The sequence below is a fragment of the Odontomachus brunneus genome, unplaced genomic scaffold (assembly GCF_010583005.1).
Source record: "Odontomachus brunneus isolate Ranch 3 - 2012 unplaced genomic scaffold, Obru_v1 Obru_scaffold_110, whole genome shotgun sequence".
In the NCBI taxonomy this organism is placed as follows: domain Eukaryota; kingdom Metazoa; phylum Arthropoda; class Insecta; order Hymenoptera; family Formicidae; genus Odontomachus; species Odontomachus brunneus.
Genome location: NW_022639560.1, coordinates 703,572 through 719,066, shown reverse-complemented (window position 1 = coordinate 719,066; position 15,495 = coordinate 703,572). Strand labels below are relative to the sequence as shown.

At 43.1% G+C, this 15,495-nt stretch overlaps 1 protein-coding gene across 6 annotated transcripts in view; it reads left to right on the top strand.

Annotated features, from left to right (window-relative positions):
* Window positions 1-15,495, top strand: part of LOC116849306 — a 233,948-nt gene that overhangs the window by 170,761 nt on the left and 47,692 nt on the right. For 5 of the 6 annotated variants that reach the window (XM_032826310.1, XM_032826311.1, XM_032826308.1 and 2 more), the window contains exons 4-5: window positions 6,815-7,705; window positions 12,613-12,693. In XM_032826310.1, the coding sequence (XP_032682201.1) occupies window positions 6,815-7,705; window positions 12,613-12,693 (972 nt within the window). The remainder of the gene's footprint in view (window positions 1-6,814; window positions 7,706-12,612; window positions 12,694-15,495) is intronic. The other variant, XM_032826312.1, reaches the window with a different exon arrangement.

Genomic DNA, 15,495 nt, shown 5'->3' with positions numbered 1-15,495 from the left:
GAGAGAGAGAGAGAGAGAGAGAGAGAGAGAGAGAGAGAGAGAGAGGGAGAGGCAACCCGTGTGGGTTCTCTGTCTTCTTCGCAGGTCGTCAGAGATCTACCGTCGACGACGCGTTTCCTCGGGCCAAGGACGATCCTTCGAGAGGAAAGCGACCGCCGGCCCGACATTCGCCGCCGCTACATCGACCACCTCGGAGTCGCAGGAGAGCTATGGCTTCGATACAGAGATACCTGCCGCAGCCCGGAGGCCCCGTAGCACGAGGGGCTCGCAAAAATGGAGTAACGTACGCGCGGTCATGGCGTTATATTCCTCTCTACGCAAAATCAAGAGGTATTCCCGCCATTAGTCGATATGGACGGTAACCTCTGGCACTATCCACATCCACATACACACGTACACTTACCGGTACATACACCTATCTCCGATCCACCACCCTCTCCCCTTACCCCCTCCAGACTGTTTCGAGCCCCGAATGGGTGTTGGAAACGCGATGCGCGGTGTCTGCGCTGCGCGTTCAACCCTCTAAGATCAAGCGTAATCTGTTCTTTCCGAACTGTTTTTGAGAGCGTTACGCGCAACGTGCGATCACTCAAGCTCGCGGTACACGACGCTCAATTCTCTGCTGTGCACACAAAAAAGGATATTCTTGTGTGGAAAATATCTTTACTTGTGACATGTTAATCTTCAAATTACAGTACATAACGTTAAACCAAGATAAGTCAATACATTTTATACTCAATCCAGTGAATAATTGTTGAAATTCAGGACGACAAAATTTTTGTGAAAAAATTATATATCATTGCTTATATATGAAATAATAATTGTTAATTCGAGTATATTAGTTCTGAGTGGATAGAAGAATCTGGAACATATAAAGGCATCATGCTCTCCATTTAGTATTTTGTGCTCTAAAAGGTAAAGGTTATTTTTTAATAATAAGAATACAGGGTTTCCTTCTTCTTTGAATCATACAAAATATATCCTTGCAAGTAACTTATCCTCGTTCAACGCTGTGTAATCTTATTTGAAAATTAACATGTCAAAAGTAAAGATATCCTCCAAACAAGAATATTCTCTTTCTCTGTGCACGAAGCGCATGACGTTACTACGACACGATATGACATTTGAATACACGAATGAAACTCGAGAGCATGTGTGCACTGATTGGTGCATGCGCGAGGAAATATGCGCGAAATAATGAACGCCATTGCCGTCATCGAAATTATGCATGCACAGCAGAGAACTGAGCGTCGTGTGTCGCTGGCTTAAAAGCTCGTGTGCTTCCTTCTCATTTCGATCGTGACGACGACGCTTCGAATGGCGCGACTTTGATCAATTCATTTCGAATTTTTCTGAGAGTCACCGCTCGCAAAACTTGAAAAGAGACCTCGAAGAGACCACGATTAACTCACTTGCCCGATTATTAACTTCGCAAGGCTTTCTTCGGCGAAAAAGGGAAGCGTCCTCGGAAATCTCGGCGATATTGAAAGTATAGGAAGTCCCTCGTGCCGCGATTTGCATCTTGTCAATTATTCATCCCGCGCTTTCGCACGCGATAGATTTTCGAATCTATCAAGTATTCCCGGGACATCCCGATTTTTAAGACTGCGCCGGGCACCCGGGGATCCGCGAGTTTCCAAAGTGTCCCGCGGATTTCAGACAACGAGCGTGTGAATTATTCAAACGTCTCTCGACGTGCCCGCGAGCCGCGCGCACACGAGGCAAATCCGATCGCATTGTTCCCCCATCACTACTCTCACACGATGCCACGATATAAAGCGAGGGGAAAGGTAAAATTTACGAGGACCACGCGAGACTTTCAGCACAGACGAATACACATAGGCTGCAATAAAGGCTGCCGCCGTTACTGCTGCTGCTAGCCGCGTTAAATTCGTAGCCGGCCTCGTGGATTTACATTCGTGAAGTGGCTGTCTTTCTACCTGCCGCCAGCAAAGTACTCGGAGAAATACTCGTGTTACGTCGGGCGATTCTTTCAACTACACCCCTTACGTTTTCCTGAAAAATTCTAAGTAGAGACACTACGTCGTAATATAACGACGTCGCAACGATATGGGTTACGGGAATCAAACAGAAGTCTCGAATGCGGTCATCCGATCGTTTTACTTCGTGAACGTCGCGTCGCATCTTAACGTGAGATACCCTACGAAAGCACTAGCTACTCCACTCGCTCGTCACTGCAACTCTATCCCGCCGCCGCTCTTTACTTATCTCTACTTGCACACAGAAAAATACGTTAAGTTGATCCATAAGTTCGTGCGAATTCTTCAACAAAATTGAGATACGTTATATTCTTAGTAAAAAAAAGAGCAATTTTAATCAATAATATGTGCACCGTTTTGTTTGACAATTCTTTGCGAATTTTTCATGTAATTTCACAACCCGCTCTCGTAAAATTCTTGTTTCTCCGGCGAAGAAACGTGCCAAGTGATTTTTTACATTCTTTAAGAAGTTTATATTGTCAAGAAAGTTCTGTAATGAGCGAAATATGAGATAATCGCAGGGAATAATGTCGGGTGAACATGATTGGTGAGACAAAACCCCTAGCTAACTCTAACAATCTTTACGGAAATAATAAAGCATAATGATAATGCACTGGAAAAGTTTATTACTGCTATGTTCAAGCCGTAACAAAGACTGTACTTCTTTGAATACTATCAGCTGTACCACAAAATATGTCTTGAAATGCCAAAGCATAGGAAGCCAACTGTAAGGAATTAGTCTCTTAATACCCACATGCAGATGCCAAGTAGACAAAAGTTTGCACGAACTTATGTATCCACCCAATACATACCGCATTCAAGGAAATGTTAATTGTCTCAGATATTTAGTGAAGTTTATACACTCGCAAATCTGTAAACACCAAATTATCCAAAATATATTCTGAATCCTAGCAGATTAACATTTCGAGAATATTGGAACAAAAGTTCATTTTGTTTATTGCATAGAACTCTTTTCGAGAAAGTTATTTTGATATTCTTCTACACAGAGAGGATATTTTAATTTTTTTTCTCATATAAACTCTCTTTTCCTACGTTTCCAGTAGTGCAGGAAAGTGGACTGTAGACACAGTCTATCTTGCCAAGGAAGTAAATAGTAAATTTCGCCCGGAAACATAGCAAATATCTTCAACAGCATATGTTATGCAATTCTAAACAGAGTTGTAACTTGTTCTCGTAAAATTCGTAGGAACTCATGAGTAGATCTACAATTGCATATCATATGCATATCATATGTTATACGACCATTTGTAAATTTCATGAAATTATGTGAAATCGTAGGTATTTACGAATGATCGGTACATATAGAATTGTAGATTTATTCATGAGTTCTTACAAATTTTACGAGAGTAAGTTACGATTCTGTTTAGAATAATGGCATTAAAATATAAGTGGCATATGCAAAATGAAAAGCTAGTCAGTTACTGCAAAATGTCGATCTCCTCCTTGGTTACAAAATTTTACTCTCGCTATAAAATTCCTTCTAGAAAGAATAAACTCTTTTCTCTTCTCTAGATGATAATATGAACTCTCCTAAAATGTATAATGATACTTATTGACCTATTCAAGCATATCTCTTAATACAATCGAGGAAACGTCCCCTGCCAAAAAATAACCGAGGAAGCTTTTCTCATCAGTGAAATGATATTTTTCTGTGTGCATCTACCTACCAACCCACCTACTCTATTACGTTACGTCCGCGAATCTATCACTGTACCGACTACTATACTCACAATTTACCTTGTACCAAACGATACAACCGATAGACGAGTCGTCAAATGTATATTCTCGACGATGCCGTTATAAAGATGGAACGTTCCTAAGCTCGCGGACACGCATCGATTACCTCCTCAGCGACGGGCCGTTTACTCGCGTCACTCGCCCTTCGAGTTTACCTCGGCGGGCCATCCCCGTAAACATTAGTTAAAGTCAACCGAGCTGCGATTAATTTTTTTAAACAGGCGGAAAATAGGTATTCGAGAAAAAAAGAGAGGGAAAGAGAGATCGACCTTACTTCCACTTTTGCGGGCTGGTGAACATACACGCGGCAACACCTACAGTCTACGACACTTCACATGGATGTGTTAACGATAAAAGAATGCGTAGTGATATAATGATGACCTTTAGTTGCGTTATTGTCTCTCTGTTCTCTGACGTACGATTTTTCAATGTCTCTGTTTCTATTTGTTTGTCTCTTTATCTGTCTGTCTGTCTGTCTGTCTGCTGTCTGTCTGTCTGTCTGTCAGTCTGTCTGTCTGTCTGTCTGTCTGTCTGTCTGTCTGTCTGTCTGTCTGTTTGTCTGTCTGTCTGTCTGTCTGTCTGTCTGTCTGTCTGTCTGTCTGTCTGCTGTCTGTCTGTCTGCCTCCTATCCATCCGATATACTCTAGCTAACTAATCTGATCTCCGACTCTTGCTTCGTTTCTCACTTCAAGCAAGAATCTCCCTACTTTACATAGAACTTAGAGATATACTCGACGATATACTCGAAAAAAAAAACCAAAACAGATTTAAAACAGAAAGAATGATCTGTTTCCTTACGTTTCACTAGGTCTTGGCGAATGGAACGATACAGTAGGCGTATTATTTAACATATCATACTTCTTCGTGTGCGTTTGCAAGAATAAATAGATCATAGAGCGAGAATACTAGGGAACGAGATGCCTTGTGATACATACATAGCGAATCCTACTGCGACTCCTGCGTGACGTCGCGCGACGAAGCTCATGCATGCGTGGTTCGCAAGGAACTCGCGGCGTTCTCAGTCGCGCGGAATCCCGATTACAAAGGGACCGTGTGTATGTGTGTGTATGTGTGTATGTGCGCGCGTGTTCGATTGTATCTCTTTCAGGGACGATCGGTACGCCGTGTGTGACAACGACGAGCGACGCGGCTCTGTCTCGTCGAGTATTGAAGTAGTACCGTAATATCGGATTATTTAAATTTTCACCCGCGAGAGTGTCGCGATTGAGAGCGGTACAGCGCAAGTGTCCTTGCGATCTCACTCGTGACATTTTTGTCGGTGAACACACACTGGGAATACCACCATATAATACTCTACGATATAATTATGAGATCAAACGTCGATCAAGAGAGAGACGTATCTCATCTTTCCCCCTCTCCGCCGTATATCGTATTCCGGGAGGAAGTGCGAAAACGTGTACGGTGCGAAGCGCGTATCGTCGATCCCTTCTCCGTTCGTCCACATTTTTTGCCCGGGTGACGAACGATTTTAGCCGTTACTACCTTCATAAATCCGTACACGCGTCATTGGAACAGATTGTTTCCGTCCGGATAAATCAGTCTTTAAAAGTACGTACTTTCAGTTCCTGTGAGAATGTCCATAGATCACGCGGTCGACTTAATACTCGTAAATCACGTCAGACAGTGATTATTTATAGAGCGCGACACATTCGCGCATTTATCGGCTTCTTTTCTGCGATGAAAGGCCAGCGAAAAATAGAATTTGTCACAAAATGAATTCTCTGTCTCTCTCTCTCTCTCTTGTTCTCTGTCTCTCTTGCTCTCTCTTTCTTTTTCTCTCGCTTGCTCTCTCTCTTTCTATCTATCTATTTATTTATCTATCTATCTACCTATTTATTTATCTATCTATCTCTCTTTCTATTTCTTTCTACCTCTCACTCACTCACTCTCTTTCTATCTTTTACTCTCTCACACTTCCGCTTGATGGGAGAAATAACGCCGGATAATACTTTGTGTCGCGCGTTTATACGCGTTTGAAAACCCCCCTTTATCACATTTCAACTTTAGAGTTTCGCATACAGCGCTGTCCAGTAATTCATAGGTCAATGCATACGATTAAATCTAATGAAGTAGCATGTGACGTAAATTTGCCGCCGTACAGAGAAAATGTGCATCGTGTTTATATTAAAAAAAAAAATATACCCTCATTTAGATCGATAGAGAGACAATTTTATTCTCTATGTCGCGCGCGTACATATCGGGGTGCGTATGATTTGTTTGTTTTGATCGTGTGATTACGAATTCGTATAGAATATGTCGCGAATATCGCCATAAATATCGCCAAATTCAACCCCATCGTGTAAAAATATAACTGAAACATAAATTTGTTTTGTGATGGTCGATGTTAAATATCATTTGAGTAAATCTCGCGCTTATAATTGAAATAGATATATATGGAATTTATGTAAAACACGACGTAAGAAAATCGAGTTAATGTCCGTTTAGACCTGAAGAGTTTGCATCATTGTTCAAACGACCCTTTTAAGCCGACACAACGTGCGCGACTCGGGGTCGATGTTTTTATTATTGTATTTATTGGTCTCGCGTGCAAGCGCGAGAGCCAAGATGGCTTTCTGACTGGCAGTTATAACGAATCTCTCTCGTCGCGCTTGATGGCCGCCTTTATGCGCGGTTTATGGTGTACATTTCGTTATTATCTACACGCCAAGCTGCGGATTGCGACCGAGCGAGACCGTGCAATCCGTTCGCTATTTATTACCAAGCCGAACGCGGCACACCGCCTCGACGACGATCGGCCTTTACGAATGACACCCCCGGCGGATCTATATAAAACACCCGAACTCGTACGCAACGAACAAGTACATACGCGAAAGAAAAAATTAATCACCTGCTGAGCAGGATTAATGATTGCTTGAGCGAAGAGGGGAACTCGACTTCCTCGAAACACATGCGCGCATATATGCGAGAGACGACACAGGGGCTGCGTTCCGCGCGACTCATACACGAGGGAGAGTTGTTTAATTACTTACCCCTCTCGTCCCTGACTGGCGACCTATTTCTTTTTCTGCCCGCAGAACGAAGAGCAATCAGCGGTGGATGAAACTGCGCACGACGGTGCAGCTGTCCTCGGCGATCTCCACGATACAGAAGAAGCCGCCGCTCAAGCGCGAGGATTCCTTCCTCAAGAGGTTCTCCACCAGGCAGATCCCGGAGAGCCAGGAGACTCTCGACACCGGCGAAGGCGAGGGGGACGCGACCGACAAAGAGACGGGCAGTCGGCGCCGCAGACGGCCTCGCAAGCCCCAGAAGCCTCCCAAGACCGTGGTGAATCCGGACGAGAACTTCTACTACTACTGGCTGATGCTGCTGTCGGCCTGCGTACTGTACAACCTATGGACGCTGATCGTGCGCCAGAGTATGCCGGAGCTGCAGGCGCTGTCGCCTGCAGCCTGGCTCTCCTGCGACAGCTTCACCGACCTCGTGTTCTTCCTGGACGTGGCGGTGCAGTTCCGCACCGGCTATCTCGAGCAGGGCCTGATGGTATACAACAGCCGGAAGCTGGCCGGCCACTACCTCAAATCCAAGTCGTTCGTGCTCGACCTGCTGGCCCTGCTGCCGCTCGACCTGCTGCAGGTGAACTTCGGCAGCAACCCGATGCTGAGGTTCCCGCGCTTCCTCAAGATCTACCGCGTGTACAATTACTACTACATGGTGGAGTCGCGCACCGTCTACCCAAACTTATGGCGCGTGCTGAATCTCATTCACATACTGCTCATACTGGCGCACTGGTTCGGCTGCTTTTACTACCTGCTGAGCGAGACCGAGGGCTTTCAGGGCGACTGGGTGTACCCGTACCGGCCCGGCGAATACGCTACCTTGACCAGGAAATACCTGGGCTCCCTCTACTGGTCCACCCTGACGCTGACGACGATCGGCGACCTGCCCACACCGGAGACCAACGCCGAGTGAGTGAGACATATCTCTAAGCCGACACTCTGTTTGTATACACATACTGTTACACACGCCACTTTCGCTCCCCGCTCCTTTCGTTTTTTTTTCTACTTTATCGCACGTGTCGCGTCGCGCGTCATCCACACGCACTCGTTCGCGTGTCTCCGTTTGTCTCCGACGAGACTTAAGAGAGAATGGAATGTCGGCATGTGTGGCTCGCGTCGCGGGCTCCTGCGGGTCGACCAGGTCGCCCATGAGGTCGGCCGACGGAAGCATTCGAGGGATAATGCGCGACGATATAGCTGTATAATCGTGCGATCCTGATAGTACATCAGGAGAGAAAGCCACTGGGGCTAATTGTCTCGAGCTGGTTCGCCTCGAAAGTTAGTGGTGAGCAAATGAGAAGATACTCCCTCCAGATCAAGTAGGAGTCTCAGGTCCAAAGGTTCTAGGTTCTCAAAGGTTCCATTGTGTGGAAGCGCTTGGAAACGTTTTCTTTGGGAAGTTATCGTCGAGAGACAAACTTGACGCGCTGTATATCCCAATTGTTGCGTGATCTCTCGCACAGCGTGCCGCCGGTCGGGATCGGTGCCTCTTCGAATAATACAGCCGATCAGTACGTCTATTCGACGTCGCAACGCAACATTCGCGGAGCGCGGTGCACACAAAGTTCCTCGACAATAGCTCCTCCACGACGCGCTTTCTCCGAACGCTCGAGGCAATTAAACAAGATTTGATTTGGCCCTTCTCCGAGGTTGACTTCCGCGAAATCCCTCCGGAGAAGCAGCTGGATCGGTCAGTTGTTCGCGTGCCGATCGATACCAATGCCGAGCAGTCCCATGATACCCCCGCTCGATCGCGAGGTCATGTACTTCGACCTACACCCGCGCGTCAGCACGACGGCCCTAGGTTAACTCGCATTTGCACCGGATGTAATCGCGACCCTAAAAGCCGATGGCTCCTTCGGGCTATGGCGCGGATCAACAGGTAGCTTATAGCGCATAATCTTATTTACTTTACAACATTCGCTCCCACGCCGTATATTTCGCGATCCATCAAGCTGCCCGCGCGTTTGCGCGCCTGTAAAAGCTCGTCAGTGTACAGGACGTGTCGCGGAAATGTTCGCACAAATAGCAGGAGCGGGCTCGCGGTGGAGGAAAGTCTGTAGGGGTGCGATGCGCGTCTTCCCGTTCGACGTTTATTCGACGAATTTCCGTCTCGGAGCCGAGCAAAGCGATCTGTGCATGCCTTTTTGCACCTTCACACAACGCTCGTGAGTCAGCCCGTGTAACGGTGGTGTGGGCGAACAGTAGGACCGTGCCAAATAGCAGTCGATTCTGGAAACGACGTCTGGAATCGGTCCAAGTAATTGTTACACTGAAACAACAGATTCCTTAATCGACACGTGAAATTGGATAATGAACTTAGGTTCTCGTATTGGTAGTTATTACTTGAAACTTTATTTAGCTAATTAAAAACTTTCAGATAAAGATTAATTGAGATAATTAGATTTCAATTCCGAGTTGAATGAGAGTTTTTCAGTGTTGAATCACGATTACAGACTCTCATTAGACTCGCGTCTGACTCTGAATTCAAATCTGAGTATTTCATTTGAGATGAGTTCCAAATAGCAGCTATTAATACGGATAGATCATAGTTAGATTTAAATCTGAGTTTCTCAGTCGAATTCTGTGACACACATGACATTACATAATCTGATTCAACTGAAAAATTTACATCTAATTCTACATTCAAATCTAAAGTTTTCACGTGAAACAAGTTTCAAGTAACGATTATTAATACACGCCTTATATGCACAGACTGCGCCTTCTTATGAAAAATTTGAGAATAACATTTGAAGAGCAGCTATGCTCTTCTTGCACTGTTTACATGCATTCGATTTGTCTAACTCGAGCCTTATCTAACTAACTAGCTTCGAAGGGAATCAAGTTAGACAAAGATCAAATGGCTGCGCTAACAGAACATCCGTGTCTAGTCAAGTCTTTGTAGTTTCTTGTGGAGAGCCCAGTCTACGTATACACCGAGAAAAAATATCTAAAAATTAACAAATATTTATTAGGTGAGTATCACTAACATATTTACTTAAGTCAACATTTTTTTCATTTAAATCGAGTATTGTTTACTCGGTTTAAGTAAACTTTAATTCTTCATTTAAACTAAGTAAACAATACTCTGTTTGAATGAAAAGAATTTTGATTTAAGTAAATATGTTAATGGTATCCACTTAATAAATATTTGATAATTTTTAAATATTTTTTTTCTCAGTGTACGTAAGTATATTAGTCGTGTAGTCGTCCAATACAATTCTATAGTTGCGTTTCAATATTCATTGACAATATTCAACAGTTATAATTTATATTATATTGTTTATTCAGTATTGGCAATAATCGAAACGCAGCTATAATTGGTATCCTTTTAACAGCTCGAGATCAGCTGACCCCTTTTAGTGTAACAATTATTTGAACCGCGCAACGATTTCAAGGTCCGCTGTTTCGACGCGACAATCACTTGAAGCAATTGCACAGATATCGATTTTAAAATTGTCCCAAAGACCAATTGTCATTTCGCATAATTTTAACGAGCAGCCAGCAATGCGTATTATATGCACTTTGATTTAAATGAATGTCACAAATCGATGAGCTCGCACGGTCCGATATCGACGGTAAATTAGCGTCTCGTGAGAGAACATTGTTAGTTGAGTAATTATGTCCACTTGCCGCTTCCGGTGGGCCGCCGGTTTATGTATTTTCGGAAACGCGTTGTATTTCACCGGGAAGTGTATTATTGCTGAAACGTGCCGCGTGTTATCGCGCGCACCGAAAACGCGAAATCCTGCTGTCGGATGAAACACCCTCCGTGCCTCATGAATTCAAGTTCTCGCATAACAATTTAATAGAGAATTAACGCCCGGCCGTTATTGCGCGCTCGCGAATTTTGGACATTATTTTCCTCGGGCGCTAACAGCTTCCGGCGTCTTGAATTTCGCGAGAGCTACGAATTCGGAGAATTGATAACAGGGTCGAATTTCAAAATGGACTCGAGCACTGAATCCTTGAGCACGAAATTTCGCGACTACAAAGCTGGAAGTCTTTAAACACAGAGTTCAGGGAGTTTGGAATTACCTTCAAACGCGTTTCAAAAGCAACTCGTTATCGCGTTAATCGTCACACAAGAGAGATAATGAGTCGGTGCAATTTCCGTCGTTGCACTTCTTCTTTTCACCAAGTTTTGTAGACATCTTCTTTACGATCCGCTGCTCCCTTTCATCCCGCACATATTCGATAATATACATGCAAAATAAAGATAAAAGTAACAGTTGCATGCGTTATCGAAATCCAAGAATGTGATTTCGTTACGAAAACAAAATTAACGGCAGTTACCAAGTCGTCTCTCAAAAATAGTAACTCGTAACTGTAACGACGTCATAATTAACGCGTTATTTTTTAACTTCAATCGAACATATTTTATCGAAGATACTTTTATTTTTAGACATTTTTATATACCTGAATTGTTAATCGGTGTTAATGTCGTATCATCACAAGGAGATATGTGCCCCACAAGTTTTGGCCGAGCTCTCGTATCTGTGATATTCGCGAGCCCGTGCAGGCGTTACTTTAAAAATGCGCGGTGCAACCGCCACGCGCGGCACGTTTCAGCAATAAAACATGCAATTGAGCGTTGTCGGGTGGTAATCTGTTGCCCGGATTAACTTATACGAATTAATCGTCGGCTAATCGGTTCTGATCGATCGACAAAGCGATCGTTACACGCCCCCGCGTGAGATGTGCAACGAGCTGCACGCGTACAAACGCCACTGCAGAGAGCCAGGCATTTAAACGTATTATCGCGCACGCTCGCGCCACGTTCGACTAGATCGCGCGTGATCACATTAAAACGAAAATCAGCAAAGCGAATTGATCAGGGAGAGATCGTCGCGCATCGTGGCGCTCAATCGGATCTCGCTCAATCCACTTTCATCGAACGGGAGACGCCCACGCGATTTCCCGTACCGTCATCAGCATATTCCGGGACAGACGTTTCCATGTTCCGCGACTCTGTCAGGATTCACTCGCGTCGTTACTCTCGAAAAGCGGCGTGTGCGAGAAGATGTACGGAGAAAAAGATCTGGTGCAATTAACGTGACAATATGAACGAACCATGCATGTTCTGTTTGAAGGAAAGAGAATTTCCGGTTCGTATCGATCAAAACGAATTCCCGTTTCTCAAAACCGGCCTCATAAGAGTCGAAAATCCTCTCAAGCAAAATGCATTCAGTTGCATCAATATCATATTAATTGAAGGAAAGAGAATTTCTAGTTCGTATGAATCAAATTCAGCTCTAATAAAAGAAATTTCTCGTTCTTAAAACCGAATTTAGTAAGAGCTAAAATTCTGTTCTCTCTAAGCAAAAAGCGCTTAGTTTATCATCGTCGAATTAATTGAGAGAAGCAGAATTTCTACAGTTCTTATGAACCAAATTCGCTTTTAAGAGCCAGAAATTCGTTTTTTTTCAACCAGGGCGCGTATAGTTGTGTCATTATCATGTTAATTGAAGGAAACCTGATTACTGGTTGTTAGAAGCGCGAATTTAGTTCGTAATAACTGCAGAAACTCTGTTTTCTTCAACCAAAAGCCACACTACCGTGTAATTACTCCAAAAGGACAACGAGAGCTGGTGAGAGCAAGTTTTAGCTCTTTTGAAGAAGAGTTGAAAAGGAAAGGGGAAGAGGGAAGGGGCGATCGAAGGCGATCGCGTTGTTTCACGCGTCGGTTCGCACCCCGCGAATTTTCGGCGCAGGAACGCCGGCACGATTCCATTGTCTCTTAAGTTAGTCTCTAGTGAACTTAGATGCCTAGGAATTAGACTCGTGAAGCGGCTTTGTTGTTGTTGTGTTGGCAGAGTCGTAGCGGGCGGCAATCCCCGGAGCCTCGCTCGTCGCGGCCGACTGTCCCGGCTTCTGCAGTTCAAGCATAATGGAGGGTATCTGTATCGTTTCAAGAACAAAAACGATGAGAACGGAAAGGGAAAGAGAGAAAGAGAGGAAGACGGGAGAGAGAGGGAGAGCGAGAGGGAGGAAGCGTGTGAGGGAGAAATTGGGTCAGAGTGACAGAGAGTGCGAAAGTGGAGAGTGAATGAGAATGCTATGAGAGAGAGAGAGAGAGAAAGAGAGGAAGAGAGAGAGAGAGAGAGAGAGAGAGAGAAAAATAGTATGTGTGTGAGAGAGAGAGGAAAAGAGAGGACGATTTTAGGAGTAAGAAAGAGAGAAAGCAGGAGAGATGGTAGGCGCGGGCCAAAGTTAAGGAAAAGTGCGGGAGTGCGATTAACATTCTACACAAACGAGAACTTGAAGATAGGCTATTGTAAGAAATAATGTCATTACAAGACAATAACACCGCAAGAAACCAAGCATAAACAAGAAATTATCACATTGTTGAACAGGTCAAAACAAGTCGGGATCGCTTTTGGATACTATTTGTATTAGAGAGCTGAAATAACGCGAGAAGAGCAAAGAGTCGCAGTCGGCAGTTTGCTGAGCATTTGAAGGAGGAGTTGAGTCAATAAAGCCGAAATTAATTAATTAATTAAGTAATTAAGCTCAGTTCTCCTGAGAGATCGGGCCAATCAAATACTTCGAGTTAAAGTAGAGTTGTTGAGAATTAGATAATAATTGCTCAGCACTTGATTTCTGGTCGGTAATAGCGTTCCTCTATTCGATAAATATTTCAGTTGATTGTGCAAATCTTTGACTCGCCGCGAAACAGTGATACAGCCGTTACTTCCAAACATATATCTGTTTTGGAGCGATTTACTCTCGATTAAGCTCTTCTTTAAGACATAACTGCATGTTCTTTCTAAGAGAAAACTATCCTATCGCTGTGTGCGCGATACGATTTTCGTATGTCAGCCGTTGTGGCGCGTCGTTAAAATAAGAAAAAAAATCGTAAGAAACGCGCACAGTTTATCTGATGGTTACTTACGAGAGTGAACTGAAAAGTAAATTCGACATTGATGATAAAACGTACTTGACATAATAATAAAACCAATATAACTCAATTAATAATTAAAGAAATGTGATTTTGCGCGAAATTAATTAATTTATGTTTAAGATTTCCATGCATATATTGATGCACATGTGAAGACGTATATATAGCCTTTGATAAGTGATTATTTTCTGAAAATATACAGAGGAATTCAGAGTGTTTGAAGGAAAAGGGGTTCAAGACTTATAGAGTAAATAGGGCTTATTATATTGAATAAAAAATGTTTAGTAAACATAGGCAAAAAAGCAATTTTTAGAATTACGAATGTTTTTCAGGTTTGGTAACGCGAGTTATTTGTGTATTTCCATTGATCACGTACACGGTGAACAAATGATCGAGTAATTTACCATATTATTATTGTATAATTACTTTGATATTTTCAAAAGGTGTCCTCATACATGTCCTGTACGTCCATTTATGTTCTGCAGTCGTTAATGAAGCTTTTTGAACAGCGTGTGAGATGAGATTTTCCGATTTGGATACTTTTCCGCAAACGTCGTGGCAGTTGAAGTATTTTCATTGGCAAGACTATACATGAGATACGTGTCTGTCATTTCCCGATTAGAATAATAAGTCGACATGATTGAGAGGATTCTTATTACTTATTTGTCATTTGAACAACGTACCATCACTAATCATAAGGATAAATAACTATGTTGTATTCAAGCAAGAACGTAAATATTATTGCACGGAAATGGAACTGATTCGAGAAAGATCAGAAGTTTTTGAGAAGAGTAAACACCTTTTGTAAACATCAAAGCAATAATATAGCAAGATATCCACTCGTTCATTCACCGTGCATAATCAATGAAAGCACACAAACTACTTTGCGTTACCAAAACTGGAAAACACTTATAACTCTGAACGAGTTAATTTTTTTATCTATGTTTACTAAATATTTATGTACTCAGTACAATCGAGTATTATCCGCTCTGTAAGTCTCGAATCCTTATTTTAACATCCTGTACTCCTTTCACAGCTAAAGAGTTAATTATTGATAATAATCAGACTTTCCCAGCAAAGTTAGTAGGTTAAATAGAACCAAAGGAGAATGATATGTGTAGGTTTCAGGGTACCAAAATAGGTGTTAGATGGAATGTTGAGGTCGAAAGTAGGATAAAAATTTCGGCTCGGATAGACGAGATATCCTATTTCTTCGTGAGATGAATCTCACACAAACAGAACTCTCCGAAACAGATGCGTGGACCCAATCGGCTTAGGCCGGTGGACCGAGGGTTACGGGATAGAAGAAGGGACGCGGCTTTCGAGGTCGTTTGGCGTGGTGAAAGGACCCCGCATGGAAAATGGTTTTCGGTCAAATTGGCTGAAATTTCACTATGTTATAGTTTTCGCCATACTGATAAAAAGTTATCATTGCACCAAGTCCCAAAACTGGTCAAGGAAACGATTGAGGCGTTTAGTTGGGAAATACTTTCGCATGCGGCTTACTCACCAGACTTGGCTCCGTCCGATTACTATTTATTTGCATCGATGGGATACGCACTTGCTAAGCAGCGCTTCACTTCTTACGAAAATGTACGAAAATGGCTCGATGACTGGTTTGCCTCAAAAGAGCAAGTTTTTTTGGCGTGGCACAAATTGTCAGACAGATTGGAAAAATGTATAGCTAGCGATGGGCAATAAAATATTTCGAATAAAATATTTTTTATCATTTTCATACAATAAACGTGTATTTCCTATACAAAAATTCCGGTTTCATATTTACATACCTGGTAAAGGG